The sequence below is a fragment of the Ambystoma mexicanum genome, chromosome 1p (assembly GCF_040938575.1).
Source record: "Ambystoma mexicanum isolate Mex_15411 chromosome 1p, UKY_AmexF1_1, whole genome shotgun sequence".
Taxonomy (NCBI): Eukaryota; Metazoa; Chordata; class Amphibia; order Caudata; family Ambystomatidae; genus Ambystoma; species Ambystoma mexicanum.
In genome coordinates, this window is record NC_090921.1 from 184,460,130 (window position 1) to 184,484,890 (window position 24,761).

General features: G+C 44.6%; 1 protein-coding gene and 1 long non-coding RNA gene across 2 annotated transcripts in view; one reads left to right on the forward strand and one right to left on the reverse strand.

Moving 5' to 3' along the window:
* Window positions 1-24,761, reverse strand: part of DNAH2 (dynein axonemal heavy chain 2) — a 3,498,763-nt gene that overhangs the window by 2,480,797 nt on the left and 993,205 nt on the right. Inside the window, exon 23 of the mRNA XM_069646273.1 lies at window positions 13,762-13,936. Within this exon, the coding sequence (XP_069502374.1) occupies window positions 13,762-13,936 (175 nt within the window). The remainder of the gene's footprint in view (window positions 1-13,761; window positions 13,937-24,761) is intronic.
* Window positions 1-24,761, forward strand: part of LOC138567786 (uncharacterized) — a 401,922-nt gene that overhangs the window by 205,016 nt on the left and 172,145 nt on the right. The window lies entirely within an intron of this gene.

A 24,761-nucleotide genomic window follows, 5' to 3' on the forward strand; every position in this document is an offset into this window, starting at 1 on the left:
GTAACTATATGTAAGGTATAGCTTTGCAGGTGTTGGAAAAGTGAAACCTCAAATGCTCCGTCATAAGCCTAATAGAGTCACTATATCAGAATGTACCTTTCAAGTTCTCTTAGTCCTTGCACTACCTTCTTCGCAGCTTAGTGGGACATCCTGCATCCTCAGGCAGGTCTAGAAAAGCAGTCCAAAAAAAGTTGCTGCAACATTATGAAGTTTCATTTGCAGAGAAGGCCGGGTGTGCTTTTACCAATCCACACAAACTAGGCCTGCCCCTCTACCTGTGCGTCAACCAACCACCACTCTCAGTTTCACACAAGCTCCTCCCCCATATTCCGCAATGGCATAGTATATGCTACTGGGGATGGTTGGGTAGATGTTGTGATAAAGGGAGGGCAAAGACTAACAGAACCTCAATCACTGAGAAGGTAATTCTTTATTTCTCAGTTGTTTTGCTCCACCCCCTTCCCATCTGAATGGGCTAGACTAAAAACAAACACTGGGTAGAGGATTAAGCAACATATAGGGTACAGGCTTCAAGCAAATATGTTGTGAATCATCTCCTTGCTGAAGAATGCATCTCTCCTACAGGATTGCCCAATGCACAATGTTTGTAAAAGACCAACAGTATAGTCGAAATTGCTGTTTGACGATTTCTGAAATAAAAGCATGCTGAAGTAATAGCCACTAAGAAGGCTGTCTTCCAGGTCAGAATGTCCAGATTGAAGGAAGCCATAGGTATAAAAGGCTTATGGACTCAGGAGGCTAGAGCAAGGTTGGGGCTGGTTCCGCAAAGGGAGGATGTAAATGTAAGAGGCCATAGAATGTTGCCTCTTAGAAAGGTCAGAATGGTTTGCCCCAGCCTAGTAATGTATCTGTCAAGTAATGTATGCACATGTCGTCTCATATTACCACAGCTATCAAACATGAGGTGAAATACATTACATCATCTGCCAAAGCCTTAAGAGGATTGATTCCCTTCTCTAAAGCACAGTGACAGAACCTTAACCACTTGCATTTATACTGCGTTTTCATGGAGTTTTCCTAGCCGCAGAAATGATCTCGATATTCTCATTTGAAATATTCAAGTGAGAGATTACTAGCTTTTCAGGAACAAGGCCTTCTAGTTTAGCAATAGAAGGGATGGGTGAAGAATGTAGCCCTTCTCTCGAAGCAGTAGATCTACTGTCTGATTAAGAGCAACTGGGACCAAGACCGTCATGACCTGAAGGTGCGGGAACCAAATGGGACACGCCCAAAAAGGAAAGGAGAAGGCAGAAAGGCACACAGACTCTTGATGGATAAGTCAATGTTATGAGCACTCCCTAGAAACTTTTCCCCTATTGCTATCCGGAATGCATATAGGGATCATAGAACATTCTTCGGGTTAACAAACAGGTCCACTCGTGGACGGCCATATCTGAAGAAAATCTTCCTTGCTACAGACAGGTTCAACTCCTACTCATGAGGAACATAGAATACTCTGATAAGCAAGTCTGCCATCACTTTCTGCTTTCCTTCCAAGAGGGACGGAATCAGGAAGAGATGGCTCTGGATGGCTCACTGCCAAATAAACCATGTTAGGAGGCAAAGAGGATGAGAACGAGCTCCTATCTGCTTGTTTATATAAACTGTTACAGAGAATTTCTGTACAAAATGTTCACCACCTTTCCCTGAATGGTAGGAAGTAATGACTTCCTACCATTCAGGGAAGTAAAGAAGGAAGAAGAAAGCTCAGAGTTACATGGCACAAATGTGGGCAATTTTTACCTGAAAACTCGATAGTCCATGAGCCTGGAGCTATCATCAATATACTCTCCAATCATATTTCCATGAGTCGATCGTTATCGAGACCAGTGGAATAGAAGCACAAAAGGAAAGACACCTCAGGATGTTACCTTGTTTTGTCCATCAAATCAAGGATTCTCGGACATGGATGGGAATGGAGGTCAACTTGAACTGGGGTTCTGAAAGCCGACTCAACTCCTGTAAGGGATTCCACGTGTGAGTCTTTAACTTACGTTGTTTAAATAGAACCCGATAAATGCAAGAGGTTATGCGACCAAGCAATCTTTGGAACCACCATGCTCATTTGTCCTTCGGCATCTGAAACTTAAGGAGCGAAATTGTAGCACAAGAACTGCAATAGAAAGTCTTTTCTTACGGGTGCATCCAGAATGCCAACTATACATTGAATGGGTCTTGTACCAAAATGTCGCCCTCATTTGTGCGCCCCAGCAGTCACTGCAACTTTGGAGGTGCACAAAATGAGGGCGACATTTACTGCACCCAAGCAGAGCGGGGTTTGCAGGGGTGTCCCCAGCTCTACTTGGGCGCAGTAACAGGGGTCAGGGGTTACAGGGGTGTCCCCTGCTTACCATTTCGGAAAGCGGGGGACATGTAAGAAAAAAAAGAAAAAAAGAAAAGCACCGCTCCGACCCACCTCAGTGGAAGGAGCGGACACCCCAGAGAACGCCGAGTGCGGGCGGCACACGCAGAAGTGTGCCGCCCTAAAGGTGAGTGGAGTGGGGGGTTTGGATGGGTAATGCAGGCTGGGTGAAGCGGGCAAAGTGATTGATATGATCACTGCGCTGCGCCGTAACTGGCATCAGTATTTTTCGGATGTCGCAGTTACGGGCAGCGCAGTGATCACATAGATCTCATTGAATGCATTGAGATTGGAGAGGACTTCAAAGTATTTATGGAAAATCCCAATTTATGAGTACTTTTGCAAGTCTTTTGCACTCTGGCACTCCTGAGACAGAGATGAAACTCTGAAGAGTTTGTCATCCAGGTATGGATAAAATGGCAGTCCGTGAAGGCCACCACCAACAGGAGTTTTGTGAATAGCTTGGTGCTGTATTAGTACAAAAGGAAGAAATTAATATTGATAATAAAAGCATTCAATTGGAACTCTCAGATCTCTTGTAGCACCAAAACAGAGCCTTCCTGCGTAAGAAATCAGAGGGAAGAAACAACGTTCCTCCCTGATAGGGAAACTCCTCCCGAATCATACGCAATGCATTCTTCCTCACCCAGCCTTGCCACTCCTTCTTAGGGAAACTCCTTAGCACCTCTTTGAGCAGATCCTTAGTCCCTACCCCAACAGTCTTCCCTACTGGTATTATACTTCGATCCTCTAGAACGCAAGTCCCTGTGTTCTCCTGCCCAGTCAAAGTGTCAGCCTTCTCTTCCTTCTCCCTGGGTAATATGTCACCACAAAGTCAAATTCTTCAAAGAATTGTGACCACTGTAATTGTCGGGGACTCAGATCTGGCCAATCTCAAATACTGTACATTTTTATGATCTGTAATTACTACTACTGAAGGTCGTGCCTCATCAAATAGTGTCGCCACTCCTGAAAAGCGGCTCTAATTCACTGGATGCATTATACTTCATCATCTGGCTGTGATAAAATTGCCCCAATGACCATGTTAGAGGTGTCAGTCTCTACCTGAAAAGGCCTTCCTAAAAGCCCCCTTCGCCTCCTCATCCCAATTAAATTTGCTTGCCTTTCTCATTTGTGGGTTATGGGTGTGATAAATTGTTGATGAATCTACAGTAAAAATTAGCAAAGCCCGAAAAAAACTGAATATCCTTCACACACTGAGGGAAGGCCACTTGGTAACTGCTTGTACCTTATTGTCGTCCATGGTTACACCAGAAGGAGTTAATATGAATCCCAGAATTTCCACTTGCGTGGTACGGAACTTACACTTTTCCAACTGTGCAAAAAAATGATACTTCTACAAGCACCTTAAGACTACCTTCACATGCTGAACATGTTGTTCAACTGATTCAGAAATGTCATCAATGCATACAATTATGAAAAGGTCCAGGTACCCCGGCAACACCTCCTACATTAAATGTTGAAACGTAGCTGGGGCGTTGCACAGCCCACAAGGCATCACCAAATACTCAAAAAGACCAAATTTAGTACAGAAACTAGTCTTCCACTCATTCCCTTCCTTTAACTGAATAAAGTGATAAACACCTCTCAAATCAAGTTTTGTATCAATGGAAGCGGAAACCTGTTTTTGACGGCCACCTTATTTAATGCCTGATAGTCAATACAAGTTCTCAAAGTACCCTCTTTCTTAGGAACACAAAATAAGGGAGAGGAGATAGGTGATTTGGAATGATGAATAAACCTGCATGCCAACATTTCACAAGGTACTGCCTCAGATGTTCAGTTTCCTTTTCTGAGGGCGTAAATCCGACTACAAGGAAGTTTGGCATCGGCCTCTAGGTCAATCACATAGTCATACACTATATGTCGGGGTAGCGGAGCTGCCTTACCCTTGTCAAATAGACTTGCAAACTCTTGATACTGCTACGGAAGGACAGTAGCCACCGCCACAATATTACCCAGTAAGTGCGCCCCATCAATCAGAAAATTCGTAGGACCCCCTGAGTTGGATAGATGAGGACCACAGTGCTTAGAATCAAAGGTTAAAGTATGCCCCTCTCTGTCAATACTTGGATTGTGTGTAACCAACCAGGGCATTCCCAGGATTACCCCAAACTGAGGTGCTGCAATTCAAATTAAATCAAATGTTATCGTTTCCTCATGCCCTGAATCACAAACCATCTTAACGTCTTGTGTCTGTGAAGTGATTGGACCCGACATAAACATGACCCATCGACTGCCTGTACTGGTTCTATTTCCCTTTTCAACCTGGTGGGTACTCCCAGCTTGGCTGCCAACTATATATCAAAGAAGTTGCCTGTGAACCCAAAATCTACCATAGCTGAAACTGTCTCTTTTGCATTAGCAGAAACAATGTTAACAACAAATATAAATGGGGTATCTTAATTTGTATGGTATTAGTCACTGAACTCGGGAACTCAACTTTCCATCAGGCTCGGAGTTGTCGTTCCCTCACCTACCAAGCCTATCAGGGACATTAGAGGGCAGAGAACTGTCAGGGACTTTAGGGGCAGAGAGTCTGTGGAACACATAAATTGGTGGGTTTTAGCCTTATGTGCCTTGTTAAACAGATGCCTGCTTTCCTTAATGTATGTTTCCAGAGATCTGCAGAGTTGTTTTCCACAAAATGGAGGATTGGGCTCTAATATAGATCAAGATGGTGACAGCACTCAGAAGCAATCTAAGTTAGAATGTTGAAGGCAGCTTTTGTAAGGCTGACCATTCTAAACTGCCTTTCATCGTTATTCTTAGTCAAGTCAGTCCTGTTTTTAATAGTTCCCCTTAGGCCTACCCCATTTTGGACCTTCCCGAAAGATGCGCATTTGCATTTGGAAAGTCAGCTGTCTTGTTGCTGTGCTGTCTGGTAAACGTAGTTAGAGGTGAGCACCTTAGGCAGTAGTAGCACAAGTCCGTTAAAGGCATCAATTTCCTCGAAATTTGCTGGGCTTGTTTTCAGCCTCATGAAGGTAAAACTGCATTAAGAAACAAGTGACAGATAAGTAACTAATGGGTATTTTGATGAAGCTGCATACAGAATACAATTGCTCTGAAACAAATATGATGTAAAAAGTTCAGTTCACTATTAAGACTTATACTCTTGAGGAGCCAAGGAATGTTGTTAGTAGAGAGCGTGTGGAAACAGGAAAGTTCTAAGTAAGAAACCAGGGAACTCACATACTTGTATGTTAACCCTTTTTAATCTTTATGCAGGGTGCAACCAGCGGCAGAATAGCTCCTGTGTAATTTTTTATTTTGTCCCATTTCCCCTTTCTCCCTCTGGCTGACCTGGTCACCACTGTAAACTAAAAGTGAGGCTCTGAGCAGCGGGTGAGGGACTGTGGGGTTCAGCAGATCCTACAGAAGGCTAAGACATGACTTGGATAGTATGAAAGGCCCAAGATGATCTTCCGTCCGAGCTGAAATGGACCCCATAGGTTTCTCACTTGGCTCATTGGGGAGGTGTTGTCAGAGATTAGGCAAGAGTTGAAGGCAGTAAGAAATGAGAATTAATTTTTGAATAGGAAGGTGGAGAGTTTGATAGAAAGGGTTAGTAATTTACAAGTGCAAGGAACGCTGTTGCCTGATGACATGGCAGAGGGTTTAGAACCCCCGAATTTAACATTGGAAGAGGTGAAGGGGTTTAGGTACAAGAGTGAGAGTGTGGTGAGGGGTAGGGAGTGTCATTTGCCTATTCTGCTTGCGGCCCCTGAGCGCTTTGGGGGAGATTCAAAAAGATTTGCAGTTTTTGTGACCCAGTGTCAATTACACTTTCATTGTTGCCCTGAGGTGTTCATCACTGGAGCATCCAAGGTAGCTTTTATTATGTCTTACTTGTCCAGGGATGCTGCGGCCTGGTCTGTTTTACTGGTTAGCCAGTAGAATCCTATTCTGGAGAATTTTGAAGGGTTTATGGCGGAATTTAGGAAAATGTTTGACAGGCTGTTAGTGTCCCATGAGGTAGACTCTGAGTTGCTGGAGTTACGGCAAGGGAATAAGGATTTAGTCACTTACATCATCTAGTTTAAGTCTCTTGTGCTGGAGTCCAACTGGCGTGAAGAGAAGAGGGCAACAGTGTTTTACAGAGGGTTGCGAGAAGAATTTAAGGATCCCTTGTCTACAATAGTAGATAGACCCTCGTCTTGTGAAGACTTAATTTCATTGGTCATGTAGTTGGCTTTCAGGTTGGGTGAACATAGAGGAGAACCTTCCCTGAATTAAAGTCAAATTTCAGAGTTGAGAGACCCAGGTCAGGTGTGAGGAATAGGGAAATGAGGCCTTTGGTAGGAGCCAGGGGAGTAAGCTCCAAACCAAGAGAGCCTTTGACTAAGGAGGAAAGAGAAAAGAGAGTGAGGGAAGGTTTGTGTATGTATTGTGGCAGGGCGGGCATTTACTTAAGGACTGTTCAACAATTTCTCGTAAGACTTCTATGCCAACTTCCTCCTCTCAACTGGTTGAGAATTCGGTGCAGACAGCGGTTCCTCACATCTCTGTAAATGTATGCTTATTTGTAACAGGAAAATTAATTGGAAAGGGGCCTGCCATGTTAGTTTCAGGGGTCACCGGAAACTTTATGGATTGGGGTTTGGCCAAGACTTTGGAAATTCCCCTGTGTGTTAAGTCTAGCCCGGAACAGGTCAGGGCAGTTGATGGGACTCTGCTCTCTTCAGGATCAATAACTCATGAAATCATTCCTTTTTGGCTGGAAACAGAAGATGGGCATGAAGAGGAATTGGCTTTTGAATTGATTGATGCACCTTTACTAATGTTGATTTTGGGGGTGCCTTGGCTAACCATGCATAATCCGTTGGTGGATTGGGATAGGAGAACGGTTAGCTTCTTTTGTAATTTTTGTTCCGTTCACTGTTTTGAAAGAGGAAGCAAGGTAAATGGGGACTTGGTGACGACTGTTGAGGAAGAAGAAAGTGAAGCATTATGGTTGGCCAAAGGAGGTTCTAGGGAGGCAAGTATAGGAGCTGCGGTAGAGCAATTGCCTAGTTGTTACGAGGAGTTTTGGAGTGTCTTTGATGAGGGTGATTCGGGGGAGTTACCACCTCATCGTGAGTAAGTAAGAATGCAAGATCGATTTGGAGGTGGGTGCACCCATTTCTTGTAGTCAGATTTATGCTCTTACTGAAAAGGAGAACAAGCATTTGAAGGCATATCTTGAGGAAAATCTAGCTAAGGGGTTTATTAGGTCTTCTCAGTCTCCGGCAGCCTCGCCACTCTTTTTCGTCCCTAAGAAGGATAATACATTCAGAACTTGTATAGACTATAGAGCCCTTAACCAAAAGATTCAAGGTTCCACTATTTTCACCAAGTTGGATCTGCAGGGTGCCTATCATCTTATTATGGTACGGGAGGGTGATGAGTGAAAGACTACTTTTAAAACTAAATTTGGTCTTTTCGAATATCTGGTCATGCCCTTTGGTTTGTGAAACGCTCCTGCAGCGTTTCAATTTTTCACTAACAAAGTCCTCAGAGAGTTCTTGGATGTGTTGTGATAGTTTATATCGACGACATTTTAATTTATTCCCAAGATGAAATGGTGCATCAAGAACACGTAAAGAAAGTATTGAAGAAGATGCGAGATAATAACCTTTTTGTGAAATTAGACAAATCTCAATTTCATACCAAGGTGGTGGAATTTCTGGGATTTGTGATTTCCCCTCAAGGTTTAGAAATGGATGCTCCTAAAGTTCAGGCGGTGGCAGAATGGCCATCTCCAACTTGTGTAAAAGAAGAACAGAGATTTTTAGGATTTGCTAATTTTTATCGACGATTCATCAAGGATTTTTCTTTGAAAGTGTCACCAATTACAAGATTGCTTCTAAAGGGAGTAAAATTTAAATGGTAGAAGCAGGCAGAATTGGCATTTCAAGATTTGAAAAGAAATGTTACCGCCGGTCTGATCCTAATGCATCCTGATCCTACTCAACTGTTTTACTTAGAAGCGGATGCTTCAAACGTCGCAGTGGGAGCAGTTCTATCTCAAAGGCATTGGCAAACAGGCCAGCTACATCCCGTAGTGTACTTCTCTAAAAAAAAAAATTGCAGTCGCTGAGATGAATTACACTATCACAGATAGCAAACTATTGGCTATAAAAAAGGCCTTTCAAGAATGGAGACATTACCTTTTAGGGGCACGGCATACAGTAACCGTTCTTACTGATCACAGGAATTCACTCTTCTTGAAATCCTTCAAAATCTTGATGCCCCGTCAACTCAGTTGGTCTCTGTTTTTCTCAGAATTTGACTTTGTTATTACATTAAAGCCTGGAAGACAGATTGGTAAGGCTGATGCACTCTCACAGCAATTTACTGGAAGTGTGAAGGAGGTTGAAGATCATTCGGCACCCGTATTGGCGGAAAAGCATTTTGCAGTGGTAGAATCCACTGGGAAGTTGGATTTTGGACGTTTGATAAAACAACAAATGAACTTAGATCAAATGCAAGAGTGGGTTTGGCGGGATCCTGCCAGAAGTATTCAGGATGGCTTGCTGAACGTGGATTCTCGACTCTACCTACCCAGTGCAGACATCAGGGAAGAGGCCTTAAAGGAATGTCATGATACTAAATTAGCTGGACATCCTGGTTATCGGAAAACTTTGGAGCTAATTCGATGACATTTTAGGTGGGAAGGTATGAGGAATGACGTTTCCCGCACCCAGCTTTTTTCTTTTCCATATTCCGTACCGGAATATTGGGATATATTTCTTCTATAATATCTTGCTTTCCAACAGTATAAACACAAATTGTTGGTCCTTCTCTTCGGAGGACAGGGGTGCCTTAATACTCCCAATCTGCATAGGTTGCCCTTCAGCTGCTTGACGTACACTGTCTCCCTATTCCTGTCTAACGGAGTTAAAGGAATTCCCTCTACCCTCCTTTTTCCCCCTTCCGTTCATTCTGATGATGATAGAACCTAAAAATCAAAAAGGCACTACAGGAGTCAGGCTGTGGTTCCACGTGCACAATTGCTTCTTTTAACTCATCACGGAGGTGCTGGTAAAACAGCACTGCTAGTTTTGGTTCTGGCCATTCTGTCTCCACCACCAGCCGATTAAATTGTGTAACATAAGTAACCAAATCCTTGGTTCCCTGTTGAAAAGCAAGCCGTTTCTTATCCTGGACTAGGGACTGGTTGAGATGATGAAACAACCATGCAAACTCAGCCGAAAACCTCCCTGAGTCGTAAAGGAGTGGATCATCCTTTTGTACCAAAGGAATGGCCCATGCTGCGGCATCCCCTGACGGATACAAAATCACAAATGCTGTTCTAGCTTGGGCGCTTCAAACACCATAGGCTTACATAAGAAATTTAATTTACATTGGGTCAAAAGGTTGAAAATCTATTCGAGTCACCTAAGACCCTTTACGGTAGTGCAAGGGGTACTCCTAGCTGCTGCTGCACTACTAATGTGTTGGACCTCCCTGACAACCCTGAAAAGGAGGCTGCGGGTATCCCTTGAAGAGGCGTACCTTGAGCAATCAGCACACTAACTTACATCTTTAATTTATTTGTCTACTGTCGAGACTGCATTAACTCAGCCTTTATATCCTGCAGTGCTTTTAGCACCTACACTAAAGGTGGAGGGGAATCGATTAGGCTTAGGTGGTATTATTCTTCCCAATTGGGCCTAGTGATTATGTCACGCCCTTGGAGTATCTCGCAACTCCTTCCTGACCACAGAAGCCAAATGGTAGTTGACCCCCCCACCTTGGTTTGCACATGTTCCTGGTTCTAGATAACAGGTAAGCTTGAAGCACACAACAGGGGGAAGAGGGTAAGGGAGAAGTTGTGGATAGGGAAACTGAATAGAGTATTAGAGTAACTAGATGGGGATGCGGGTTGTAGGAAAGGGACATAAAATACAAAATACCAAAAGAAACCCAGCTAGGTGGGGTCCCTTCTTTCCTATCACTCGCTGTGCCCACCTTAATTACGGCACTATGCACCTGGGATAAATCTCCTGCACACTGCGGCACACTCCTTCTTAATTAGGAATGCAACTCCTCCCTAAATTCCTACTATGTAACATATAGAGCATTTATGCAAAGCGACAAACAAGAGCACACTTAGGTAACCGCATGGACATGAACATGTCAACTTCAGCAATGTTAGACATCCACTTTAAGCAGAAACATGGTAGTAATCCCTTAGGACATGCACACCCTAAAAGGTAGTCACAGACAACATATTCATCCCCACTGAGCAGCTAAGAGGAGCTGTAGCGATGAGAGCGAACATGGAGCAACAAACAAGCAAAGCACAGCCCCTAAACACGTGTTCTCATGAGGCGTTCTCCATTAGTCCCTTGGCTTAAAATATGTATATTTATTTATTTATTTACATTTGTAAAGTGCACAAATGCCCTCGGGCATCGTAGCGCTGTTAAGAAGGCTTACTTGGTTACATAGGTACTTGCGAGACATCTTGGTTACACAAGTGCTAGCAAAGACATACAGTTTGCCAGGCCCATATTAGGAGGGTGGCACTGGCATACAATGCATAACGTTAAAATAAGTGGCACAGACATGGTGCACAACCCCATCTTGCAGGGCGGCATCCACATACAATGCATAAAGTCAATATAGGTGGAACATGCATGATGCACAATCCCATCTTGAGGGGCGGCATCAGTAAAGTCAATATGGATGGCATAGACATGATGCACCACCTGACCTTGAAAGGGGGCATCAGCATACAATGCATAAAGTCAATATAGGTGGAACATGCATGATGCACAATCCCATCTTGAGGGGCGGCATCAGCATAAATGCAGAAAGTCAATACAGGTGGTACAAACATGAAGCACAGCCCCATCTTGAAGGGCGGCATCAGCATAAATGCAGAAAGTCAATAAAGGTAACATGCAACAAAATATGCTCTGTTCACATTCACATATCGCATAAACTAAGATGATGCACTTATCTGAGGCCTGGGGGATTGGGAGACATCGCCCAGGCAAGAAGCTGTAGGCTTTGATAGTTTCCAACCTTAACCTCGCTTCAGAATGGCCTGCTCAAATAAGCGTACTGGCGGGAGAGAGAGGAAGGAATTACTCAGCCAGGCAGCTCTTTCCTCCTCGAGGCTGCCCACTCGCGACACAAAGCGCTGGTAGCGAGGAGGGTTTACATAACTGCTCCGTTCGTCCTGCACACTGCACCTCCGTTATCCTTCCAGCAAACGCTCTGCTTTCCTCCGCCCCATGGCTGCAATGAAACAAAATCACCGGCAAGCAGCAGGGGCCCAGGAGGCGCTTATAAAAGGCTCAACCTTTCCCACATACACGCTCAATCCGGAATGCAAAGCAGCAAGGGGAGTATGGTCCCAAGCAGTCCGGGGCACCAGGCCACCACACGTCCAGGGCTTGTTAGCATATGTGTTGTGGCTCCGGCCACAAGCCTCCCCCTGCCTCACACTAGCTCCCTACTTTCCCCATTTCCTTACAAAATGGCACAGGAATTAATCAGAGAAGGTTCAAAGGTTCTTATTGTTTCCTCAATGGGCCCTAGGGCCGGCCGTCCCTTCCTCTCTCATTTTGAAAAGTACCTCCTCCTTAACCAAGGTTTCCCCAAGTTAGTAGACATAGAACATTAACCTCTGCTGCCTAATCTCTGTCTTATTCTTGATGGGAAGACTTAATTGTACTCCTTCAGAGTCTGCCTAAGACTTTTCCAGGTCAATTTACTATTGGTTCAGTCATGTTCAGGCTATCCTCTCCCTTATCCTCTGTACTGTCTACTATGCTCCTCCACCAACTCTGTCCACTTCTCTTCACCCTCTACACTCTATTCCTCTGATGTTACTCACTCCTTCTAGGCTTTGCCTCCAAACTTTGGTGTTAACCCTTCTTGTCAGGTCGCCTCAGGTAGAAGAATTCAAGTTTGAGTGTTTAGAGAGAGCTGTGTAGTACATGGATGAATTTGAGGTGGGTAGTTGATTTCCTATGATCTAGGCTGTCTTGAATGTGCAGGTGCCCTGGCAAGTGTTTTCTCTGTGATCATATTTCCGATTGTGTTCTCTAGACTTTTTGGGGTCTTTGGGGTCCTGTCAATTGGTGCCACTGGACCTTCCAATAGCTGTGATGTGTAATGAGAAGGCATCTGAAGCTCTTCTGGGCCAGTGTTTAGGGCATCTAGGTCTCCAAGTCACTGAAGCTAGAGCTCTCGACATCAAGATAGATGATGTTGAATTACTCAGCATTGAACTTACAGGCCAGCAATACCTTGCCTTGAAGGTTTCTCCGAGTCCAGAATGACCTTGCCATAGAATGGAACAGCATCTAGACTTGAACACATTACCATTACAATATCCAATATTGAAGTTCTTAATGTGAAATGACTGCAGTGGGATGCCGCAAGTGCCCTGAATGACCAGTGTGTCAGACTTGGCCAGCGATAGTACCCCTGGGGAACAAATATCTTCTCAGCATATTATGCAATTGCGGCACACAAGCATAGGGTTCAGAGTGGCTCTCAAACAAATGCCCGCTGTGCCCTTCAGCCTTCTGTCTGTAGATCACTTTCTCGCAAATTGGTGTGTTCATTGTAAAAGACAGACAATACAGGCAGTATGGTTGTTTAGTTTGAATTTCTTCCCACTACATGAGGCACATTTGTTGAAAGTTACTGCATTGTGCCAAGAAAGGGCAGGCGCAGCAGATTAAAAAAATGGAATACAATACCTCAACAAAAAAAGAATTGAGTGAAAGCAAAATGTCACCTTTTCAAGGATATATTTTAACAGAAAAACACTTGAGCGGCTACCATCTGTGTACAGAGATTATTTCTCCATGGATTAAAAACATGAACTAACACTATACGCACAAGACGTATTGAGCAGTCTGGTTGTCTTAATGTGACACCTCTGTTTTCTCAGTTTATATCTACTTATCTGTATTTATTTTCTATTTTTCTAAAATGCACAGACAATTATATGTCTAACAGCAGCAAACAGCTGCTTGAATGGAGCACTGCACATGTTTTCACAAACAGAAACGAAAGCCACATAGGCATGAGTTGTATTTTTGATTTTTGAGTTTGTGCTTGAATATGATTTTTTAAGGAGTGTTCCGAGATCTCGCCCATAGGCTGAGCTAGTCAGTGTCCATGAACATTAAAGAGATTCCATGATGGATAACTTATGGTACAATACATTCAGAACCCTCAACATGATATCCACACCCACCTAAAGACTTTACATCTCTTTGAATACTGCAGGACAATGAGTCATATGACTAGAACATTACTGAGACTTGCCACTGAAAAGTGCTCTCATAACTGTTTGTCGGATAGAAAACAATTAAATACATGTCATTATTAAGGTGCCTTACCCTTGGATGCAAAGTCTTCCATTATAGCATGAGCCTTCTTCTTAAACTCCTCTGCAGAGTGAATCAGACCAGTCTTAAACTTCTCTTTGTACTTATTCAGCATCACATCACTGTCAATGATGCTCTGTTGGAATGCGAGCCACACAGTGTTCAGAGAAAGCAGCATATTCTGCGTCTGAGGAGTAAGGGTTGTTAGTGAGAGTTATGTCAGCAACTGGTTTGTACTGAGTGCATCTAAGTTGCTGTACCACATCCAACAAGACATTCTCCTCCCTTCTGCATCAATTCCCCTGAACATGTTAAAAAGAACTAATTATCAAACCACAACCCTAGACCCATGTAAGTCCACAGTGCTACTAATTTCTATGTTGAATTTATTCCAAAGGCCACTACTATTTATTTTTTAAATACAGCTTTTTATTGAAATTCATATATACAGCTCTTACAATAATGCCAACAGGAGGTCTATCTTGTGTCATCAGAATTATTTTCCATTTTAAGAATCTTAACCCCCCCAGTCAACATAAGGACATGTTATTTAATAAAAACAAACCACCAAAGACAACTACTATTACACAGTACAACACAGTATTAAACCATTTACCCATCCCTAGCTTCAACACCACTGGGAGAGTATATGCGTCAACAAAGAGCAGGCAAAATACATCTTATAAGATTTACATTAATTCACCATATCACTTGTCTAAAACACTAAGGGGTCTCATCATTCCCCAAATTGCAAGCCTCATGTACATCCCTTAAGTCTCACTAATTTCACATCACTGGCCTCAAACATCAATGGATTCCTACCTACTACTCATCAATGTCCTCATACACTTAACTGGCGCCTCACTCATTCATCAAATAACTGACTCTTTGTCCTAAGTGGAGACTCATTCATTGACATTACTAGCCTCATGCAAACCAATTGTTTTACACCTGCCAGATTATATTAATTCCAACAGCACTGCAATCAATTGATTTATCTCATCCCTGCCTCACTCACTTCACAGTAAGAAGGTGTAAGGAAAAGGTTACTTGCCTTAAACAATACTTTTCAAGCATTAGTTATCTTTCATACATGTACATGCTTTGCAGATCCATAAAAAGTTCTAGAAAATGTAATGTGTGTTACTAAACTCTCATTGCAGCGTAGAGCGAAATACTGAAATGTTCAAAAGCCACTTCAAAGCCTATATGTTTATAATGTTGATTTAATATGACAACCTATTTGTTATTTTTATTGCTTAGAACATGTTCAGGCCTAATAAATAGTGTATTTTTATACTTACTGTCTAATTTGAGCACTGTGCATCTCCCATTGCACCACGACACAACTCCACCGCCTTCACCTGAAGCCTAAGCCTTATTGCTCTACCAACTTGAGGTTGGCAAAACTCAGGTGTACTTTCTCTGCTCATGGTGTGCTGAATTGGAAAAAGAACATGACCCTCCTATCTGCCAATTAAAGGATCATGTACGCTAAGAAGGGCATATTAGAGAAATATGATGTAGTTTATAATAAACTGTATATTTAATTCAGATAGCTGTCATCCTGTCTCCCCCAGTGTTTTTAGATCATTATCAGGCAAAGGGTGCGCAGTGTTGAGTGCTGCAGGTGAACCAGGAGCAGGAGTCCTGTGATTGGCCACACCCCCGGGCCTCTAAATTTAGACCGTCTTTTCCGGAGCGGCAAAGCCCGTGCGGGAAAAGGGCACGCAGTATTGTGCGCTGCAGGTGCCCTTGGAAGCAGGAGTCCAGTGATTGGCCACGCCCCCTGAGCTCTAAATTGAGCCCGCCTGCTCGGAGCGGCTAAACCAGCAAAGGTAAAGAGTTGAGTGCCAGAAGTGGTTAGCGTTGTGTTTTTTTTTTGCCCATCTTCAACTTTATCTTACTAAATACTCTCCCTCTAGACCACTACATTCCTCTGGCACCAACTTTATGTGTAAAGCGTTTCACTAAACTGTGGGTAGGTGGACGATTGCTTTCATCAGCTGGCGCCCTCCTTTGGAAAAGCCTCCCCCTGCCGCTGCGCCTTGAGCAGGACTTTCTTAAATTCTGGAAGCTCCTCAAGACTTTCCCCTTTACCTCCTCCTTCCCTTCTCTCCTCTGCTATCCACATAGTTGCTTTGAATGGTGCAAACAAAGGGGGGTCTGGGAATCTCTCTACCAGCACAAACACAGCCCAATGACCTGTACTTGGGTGAATAACCCCTGGGAGAGACTCTACCAAGTCTTTAGCTCACTGTCCTTTTCACAGAGAAGAAATTTCCCCGCATATCAGCCTTTGTCCTGCCCAGGGGCAGTCCAGCGCCGAAATGCTAGGCAATTCTCCTCTGAACAAGAGTACCATCAGTAACCCCATACACGTGTTTCAGCCTTGTTGGGCATCATCAGTGAGGTGAAACTGTTGCCTCTCTAGGAACAGTGAGCAAGGGGTCCACGTCTGGATTGCCCTGTTAACTTAGGGTGAAACCCAAAGTTAATGTATGCAAACAAAGGGGGGTCTGGGAATCTCTCTACCAGCACGAACACAGCCCAATGACCTGTTCTTGGGTGAATAACCCCTGGGAGAGACTCTACCAAGTCTTTAGCTCACTGTCCTTTTCACAGAGAAGAAATTTCCCCGCATATCAGCCTTTGTCCTGCCCAGGGGCAGTCCAGCGCCGAAATGCTAGGCAATTCTCCTCTGAACAAGAGTACCATCAGTAACCCCATACACGTGTTTCAGCCTTGTTGGGCATCATCAGTGAGGTGAAACTGTTGCCTCTCTAGGAACAGTGAGCAAGAGGTCCACGTCTGGATTGCCCTGTTAACTTAGGGTGAAACCCAAAGTTAATGTATGCAAACAAAGGGGGGTCTGGGAATCTCTCTACCAGCACGAACACAGCCCAATGACCTGTTCTTGGGTGAATAACCCCTGGGAGAGACTCTACCAAGTCTTTAGCTCACTGTCCTTTTCACAGAGAAGAAATTTCCCCGCATATCAGCCTTTGTCCTGCCCAGGGGCAGTCCAGCACCGAAATGCTAGGCAATTCTCCTCTGAACAAGAGTACCATCAGTAACCCCATACACGTGTTTCAGCCTTGTTGGGCATCATCAGTGAGGTGAAACTGTTGCCTCTCTAGGAACAGTGAGCAAGGGGTCCACGTCTGGATTGCCCTGTTAACTTAGGGTGAAACCCAAAGTTAATGTATGCAAACAAAGGGGGTCTGGGAATCTCTCTACTAGCACGAACAAAGCCCAATGACCTGTTCTTGGGTGAATAACCCCTGGGAGAGACTCTACCAAGTCTTTAGCTCACTGTCCTTTTCACAGAGAAGAAATTTCCCCGCATATCAGCCTTTGTCCTGCCCAGGGGCAGTCCAGCGCCGAAATGCTAGGCAATTCTCCTCTGAACAAGAGTACCATCAGTAACCCCATACACGTGTTTCAGCCTTGTTGGGCATCATCAGTGAGGTGAAACTGTTGCCTCTCTAGGAACAGTGAGCAAGGGGTCCACGTCTGGATTGCCCTGTTAACTTAGGGTGAAACCCAAAGTTAATGTATGCAAACAAAGGGGGGTCTGGGAATCTCTCTACCAGCACGAACACAGCCCAATGACCTGTTCTTGGGTGAATAACCCCTGGGAGAGACTCTACCAAGTCTTTAGCTCACTGTCCTTTTCACAGAGAAGAAATTTCCCCGCATATCAGCCTTTGTCCTGCCCAGGGGCAGTCCAGCGCCGAAATGCTAGGCAATTCTCCTCTGAACAAGAGTACCATCAGTAACCCCAGACACGTGTTTCAGCCTTGTTGGGCATCATCAGTGAGGTGAAACTGTTGCCTCTCTAGGAACAGTGAGCAAGGGGTCCACGTCTGGATTGCCCTGTTAACTTAGGGTGAAACCCAAAGTTAATGTATGCAAACAAAGGGGGGTCTGGGAATCTCTCTACCAGCACGAACACAGCCCAATGACCTGTTCTTGGGTGAATAACCCCTGGGAGAGGACTCTACCAAGTCTTTAGCTCACTGTCCTTTTCACAGAGAAGAAATTTCTTTGAATGGTGTCCAGGGTCCTTATGCATCCTCAGGGCCCTTGACATCCCACACCCAATCGGCTCAGCTCCCGTCTTGGCACACCCTCCACACTGGAGGTTTGCACTTACACGTGGCTCCAGGCCGTGTAGTACTCAATAACCCAAGCACTTCATCTGTGGATCACCCTTGAGCTCGGACTCCCCACCACTTGCTGCACTTGCACGTTCTGATACTCACAAGACATGATAGTAGGTTTGTCCTTTTCCCCTCCACTGCTCCTATTAAATATTGTTTTTTGTAATGTATCGCATTCACGTGTTTGTCACCTCGCCCTGTGGGTGCTTTGAAACAGTATTTTTCTTGCTGTATAAGCACCTAATAAGCAAACAATAAATACAATAAAACCCTCTTGCCAACCATCTCACATGGTCATGTAAGCGAATTCAACCCAATGCAGAGCCTTTGTGGAGATTAAGGTATCGCGCATCGCGACCCTGGCGAGGCTATCCCAACTGCAAGAACTGCCATGTGATTAAATCTTATTCGACTTTGTTTGTTGGCCCACTTTAACCTCAGCTTGACTTTGGGACTGAGACAGTGGCCTACAAAGGGCTGCACCACCAGGGAACAAGTGTGCCACGGACTGGGAGGGAGGAGTCACAGAGCTAATCTGAGTTATATACCGAGAGCGAGGGAGTGGAGTCAGACAAAGGCAGCCTCCGAGTAAGTTGTTTTGCGCCTTGCTCTCACTGTTTGAGTCCCCTTGTCTGCTGTATTGTTGCAAACCTTATAAGCCTTCTTCTTTTATTGCCCCTATGTGGTGTCAGATCCTCTTCACATTACTTAAACTTTATTTTATGGGGGTGGTGCTTTATTTTTCTAGATTGCTTGTTTGGGACAAGGGTTTGTTTGATAACTTGTCTGGACTCGGCTGTCGGGCTTAAGTAATTGTTTAAGCATACTCCTTGATATCGCTTTCTTTTGCAGTATATCTGAGTGGACAACTGAAGTGTGGTTTCTGTGGTCCTTTCTGTTACAATTGTCATTATTTGTAACAATTCTTCTAGGGCTGTTGCGTGGAGTTATTAGTCAAGTTGTGACCTAGTATGTCCAAAAGAAAGGCAGAAAAAAACAATACTGAATGTTTGAACCAATCAAGCAGGTTAATGTTTTAATCACTGAAATTAAGGGCCTTTGCAGGACATAGATGACTCAGGCACAAAAAAATAAAAAAGTCTTGTCATGAATAACAGCGCCACAACAAAGTCTGCTAGTTCTAAATGCATGGCTGAGGGTGGGGCAATTGTACCAATGAGCGATTTACCATCTGACCACACACCCACAGCTCTTTTTGCTGGTCTTTAGGACTTTTAATTTCTCACCTGTACAGAACGAGACCTTTTTCCCACTCTCTCATGTATTCTCTTGTGATTTGGACTCTGTTTCTTTTAACTTTGGAGTCTGACAAACTCCATAGGCATCATCTTTACATTGTGACACACAGCATCTTCAGTACAGTGGCACAGGGAAGTCTCTTAGATTTCCCAAAGGTTTAAATACATTCTCTTGGTAAAACGACTGTTTCCAAGAGCAGTGAAGTGACATTGACTTTACTTACATTTTGTAACTTTTTAGACACAGCACACTCCATCTTACAATAGGGTGTGGAGGGGTTATTTAGTATCCCCTTTTTCTAGTTTCTCATTTAACATTTTTATGTTACCCTTTCTACAATTAATGGCTGGTGGCAGTGGTTTACTTTTTCCTACCATTGTGTGTTTTACCGCGGGCTGCAATTGCAGCTGCAGTAAAACACCCATGGGTGCCCATTTCGTCAAAATAGCCCCGGTCTTCTTATTTTGGCATTTCTTGTTGGAAAGGTCCTTCTTGAGATTTACTCTGCGCGCCAAACCAGGTTTAGTCCCTTTGTTTGTTTGGTCTTGGCGGGATTCACGAGTGATGCCCGCCTCTGGCTCAAGCGTGTCTAGCAGGGCAGGAAGCAAAGGAGGTGCCCGAAACTCCCAAGGGTGATTGGCTGGAGGGCTGTCCTCGGAGGACAGCCAACCTGCTGTGTGAGTGACAGCTAGGTTGCGAATGAATGGGAGAATCCTGCATAAAAGGCAAGGCTTTTTGCTTGGAAGGCATAGTCGACCACAGGACGAAGGAATCCGAATAAGAACTTGGAAGAGACGCCAGCGGCAACTCCTGGTCCGTTGGTTTACCCGGTGAAGCCTTGCTGCAGTGCTGAAGCTCTGAATTTGCCTCGACTAGAGAAGACCTCCAAAGGACGACTTCTCCCCTTGTGTTGGTGGGACCAATCGACCCCAAGACAAGCTCATCCGGAAATCCTCTCGGAGCTGGCTGTACTTCCATTACTGCTGCAGGAACCAAAGTCCCAGGGAGAGGAACACCAGAATCGAGTGTCTTTAAGTCAGACCCGAGCTCCAGGAAGATCCTCCAGTCTCCCAGGAAGCAGGACTGACCAAGCCTGAGCACCTCAATAGAGTCCTGGACCCCAGATGCGAGGAAGGTCCAAAGTGGTATCGAGAACCGCAGTGTTGCTATATGCGAGAGATGAGAGGAGCTGAAACCGTGAAATGCTGCTGATTTGAAGTTTGCCCATTGCTGCCGCTGGCCTTCAATGTGTAGGGCAGGAGTCCCCAGACGTCCTCCCTCTCGTCCCCATGACCGAGGCCCAGGAACAACATGATCTGCAGACCTACACAGGAACAGAAGCCAGCTGAAACCAATTTCTTCTAACCAAAGGTACTGTAAATCTAAAGGGACTTACCTCTTGTTGTGTAGCTTTGCTTGCTCTCAGTTGAGACTTGTCTTGGTTGCTTTTGCAGAGTTGCTTGCAGCTTTGTCCCTCACAAACCTCCCAGCTTGTGGCCCTACAGTGATTCTATTTTTCTACAAAGACCTCTAAAACATTGTGCAATACTTTTACTTCCATGCAAGAAGTGCTTCAGCTGACCTAGACTTTTGTTCAACTAACATTGGCTGGCCTGGCTCCCTGAAAGACTCTTCTTACCTTTGACTTTGACCCTCCTCCAGGAAAGGGTTAACTTACATTGCATTGGGGGGTTAAAAGGGTACTTACCTGCTTCAGAATATTTGTGTAACCTTTGTTTTATTCCCAAACCCTTTTCTTTGACACCAACTCAGTATTGCTCTAAATGTACCAGTGATATATTAATGTCCACAGTGTCCTAGTTATTTAAGTCACCTCAGGGTGTAGGAAGCAGCTGTGTGCCATCCCAAATGGGTATTTGCTAATTTAGAGAAACTAAGAGTGTGCATTTTGAAGTGTATTTGTGTGTGTTACTCATATTGCTCCCTTCTGAAGTAGGCTTAGTCAACTGACTGTTAAATAAATTAATAATTGTTTAATAAAGAAACCTTAAGTGTATGAGTTTATTTTAATACTTGTCACTGTGAATCTCTGTGTAAAATCCCTACTGCTCATATTGACCCCTCTTGAGATAAGCCTAGTCTCCCAAAGGGTACTGCATACAATCTTGCCTAACACTGGTGGCAGGTGGTGAGAATCTATTGTATAGTTGTTACATTGAGTATTCGCTATGCTTTTGTTCAACTAAAATCTTCACAATGCTAATCTTCACTAGAACAGCAATTGTTTTTTATTTTAAACATATTTTTTATTGTTTTACAGCGTAACAAAAAAAACAATATAACAAAGTAACATCCCCTTGGATCCCCCTCCCCCTCCCTCTCCCACCCCCCGTCCGGAAGGCTTGTTCCATGCTCCAACTTTTCTCAGGATTGTCTATGAGGTAAATATGTCCGTGATTCTAATGTTGTGCGGGCACCATTGTGCCATATAGTCCGACTGAAGGTACTCCAGAACTCCCCCCCACTCCTTTGCGAAGGACCCATTCGAGCCCTGTAGGTGGAGTGTGATCTTTTCCATTGTCATTTGCGACCAGGCCTTTTGCAACCAGGTGTATATTAGTGGTGGATCTTTTTTTTCCAGTTTTGTGCGATGGTGGCCCAGGCCGCTATGAGCAGGCTCATGAAGCTTCTCCATTGTGCCTTACTGTATTTCCTGGACTGATGCCCTGTCAGGCCGCATAGCCACACTTTCTCCCCCAGTTGATCCGCCTCTGGGAACATTTTTTTCATTTCTGTTATCAATTCCGACCAGAATCCTTTGACCCCTTGACAGTCCCACCAGATATGCCTCCACGTGCCAGCTTCTGGGCAGCCTCTCCAACAGCGGTCGGACGTTCCCGGGTATATAGTGTTAAGCCTCTCCGGAGTGTAATGCCATTGCGTGACTATTTTTGTCCACATTTCCCTGGTCTGCACCGCTCGTGTTAGTTTGGGAATGCCCGTCCACAGCCTCTGCCACTGTTGAATTGGGATTTCTTCCCCTAGTGTTCTTTCCCATCGTTTCATATAAGTCCATTTTATTTCTTCGTCCTGGGCATTGATGAAGTAATAAAGTGTGGAGATTAGTTTCTTAGTTCCCGAGTTGGATATGATGTATTTTTTGAAAGGGGTTAACTCCCTTGTGGCCGCCTGGGTAATCTCTGGCGTTGCCAGCCAGTGTTTGAGTTGGTCGTACTTGTATCTATCCGCCTTTGTCAAGTTCCACATCTTTTCACAGTCTGCAAAGGGTCGTACTTCTTTGTCGAGGAACATTTCTCCTATTTTCCTACAGCCTGCCTCTTCCCATTTCTCATAGGCCCCAGGTTCTTGTCCTGGTGGGAATTGTGGGTTCCTACATATGGGCGTGAATGGTGCTGTCACAGTAGTCATGGAGCCCTTCCGTGCCTGTTCATCCCATGCGCTCAGTGTAGTTTTCATGATTTCACTAATTCGGAGATTCGGATGTCTATGTTGTTTTAGCTTCCAGAGAATCTCTTCCAACGGGGTTCTGGGGACTGCCCTATCTTGAGTTGCCCAGATCGATTGTTGGTCATCCCCCAGCCATTCTTTCAGGACCCACAGTTGTGCTGCTTGGTAGTCCTGAAGTGTGGTAGTGACATTCCCCCCCCTTTGACATGTGTCGTGAGGATCGATCTTGCGACTCTTGGGGGCTTCTTATTCCAGACATATGCTGAAATTGTCTTTGACAGTGCTTTGAAGAATGAGTTTGGAATTGTTATCGGGAGGGCGTGGAAGTGGTACAGTAGCTTAGGTAGAATATTCATTTTCACCGACTGGATTCTACCCCACCAAGAGATTCTTAGTGGGCACCATCGCTCCATATCCTTTTTCACTCTGGCCAGTAGAGAGGGGTAATTGCCTTTGTACAGTAAGTCCACCCTATGCGTGAGTGTAATGCCCAGGTATCTGATTCCATCTGTTGCCTGCTTTAGGCCTAATGCGCCCGCCACCCTTCCCTGTGCCACTTTGTCCCCTGCCAATAGTAGTATTTCGGATTTGCTCCTATTGATTTTTAGGCCTGATATCTCCCTAAACGCCTCCAATTCCTGTAGTGTGTGTGGTAAAGACTTCTCAGGATCCTCCAAGGCTAGTAGCATGTCGTCTACGTACGCTATTACCTTATGTTGTCTGCCTGCCATCTCTATCCCCTTTATTTGGGTGGTTTCCCTAATCTTGATTAGTATTGGTTCTAGGAAAATCGCATATAGGAGGGGAGATAATGGGCATCCTTGTTTTGTCCCCCTGGTAATCTCCACCCTGTCTGAGATTTCTCCGTTGACCGCTATCCTTATTGATGGGGAGTTATAGTTGGCTTTGACCATTTTTATGTATTGTTCTCCAAACCCCATATGCTCTAGCGTTTTGAAAAGTATGGACCATTCCACCCGGTCAAAAGCTTTTTCTGCGTCTAGTGAGAGTAGTATGGCTGGCGTGTGTGTAATGCCTATTTTTTCTATTAAGTGTGTCAATCTTCTTATGTTGTCGTGAGTTTGCCTACCAGGGATAAAGCCCGATTGGTCTGGGTTTATTAGGGAGGGTAGAAGCGGTGAGAGCCTGGCTGCTAGGATCCTTGTGTAAATTTTGGAGTCTAGATTAATCAATGCTATTGGGCGGTACGAACCCGGGAGGGATGGATCTTTATCTGGTTTCTGGAACACCAGGACCTTAGCCTCATTCATGGATGGGGTTACATTTCCGCCTTCTTTGAAGGTGTTTAGTAGTTTTGTTAGGAATGGGGCGAGGATATCTGCATATTTTTTATAGAAGGGGGCTGTGAAGCCGTCTGGGCCTGGTGCCTTGTTATGCGGGAGTCCTGCTATTGCTTTCTTCACCGCTTCTTCCGTGATTTGAGTTTCCAAAGCTATTTTCTGTTCTTCCGTAATCTTAGGAATGGGGAGGGACTGCAGGAATTTCTTTTGGTTGCCCTCGTCTGGGCGCTCGGTCGTGTATAGTTTTTGGTAGAATGTCTTGAATACCTCACCTATGTCCTTAGTGCGTGTTTGGGGTTCGCCTTGTGCGTCTTTAATGTTTAGTATTGTTAATGATTTATGTTTTGCGGAGAGTAGTCTCGCTAGGAATTTATCTGCCTTGTTTGCTTTGATAAAGTATCTCTGCTTAAGGTAGAGGAGGGATGTCTCTGCCTTTTTATTGCGGAGCATTTCCAGTTGCCCTTGTGTGTGTCTCAGTGCTTTCTTAAGGCTTTTGGTAGGGTGTATTAGTAGTTCCTCTCGTATATCAGTGAGTTTATTTTCTAGTTCTCTTTCCCATCCATACCTTTGTTTGTCCTTGGTGGCTTTCAGAGCTATCATGTGTCCCCGGGTAACTGCTTTGAACGCCTCCCACACCATACTCAATGGGACCTCCCCTGTGTCATTTTGCTCGAAGTATTCTGCAATCTTGTCTCTAATTGCTTCTCTAGTCACCGGGTCCAAAAGGAGATCCTGTGGGAGTCTCCAACGCCAAACCCCCCCCCCCCCCTTCTCTGGGGTCTGTACGTCCAGCCAGACTGGGGCATGGTCCGAGATTGCAATAGGGCCTAGTTCCATCCCCTGCACCCTGCCCAAC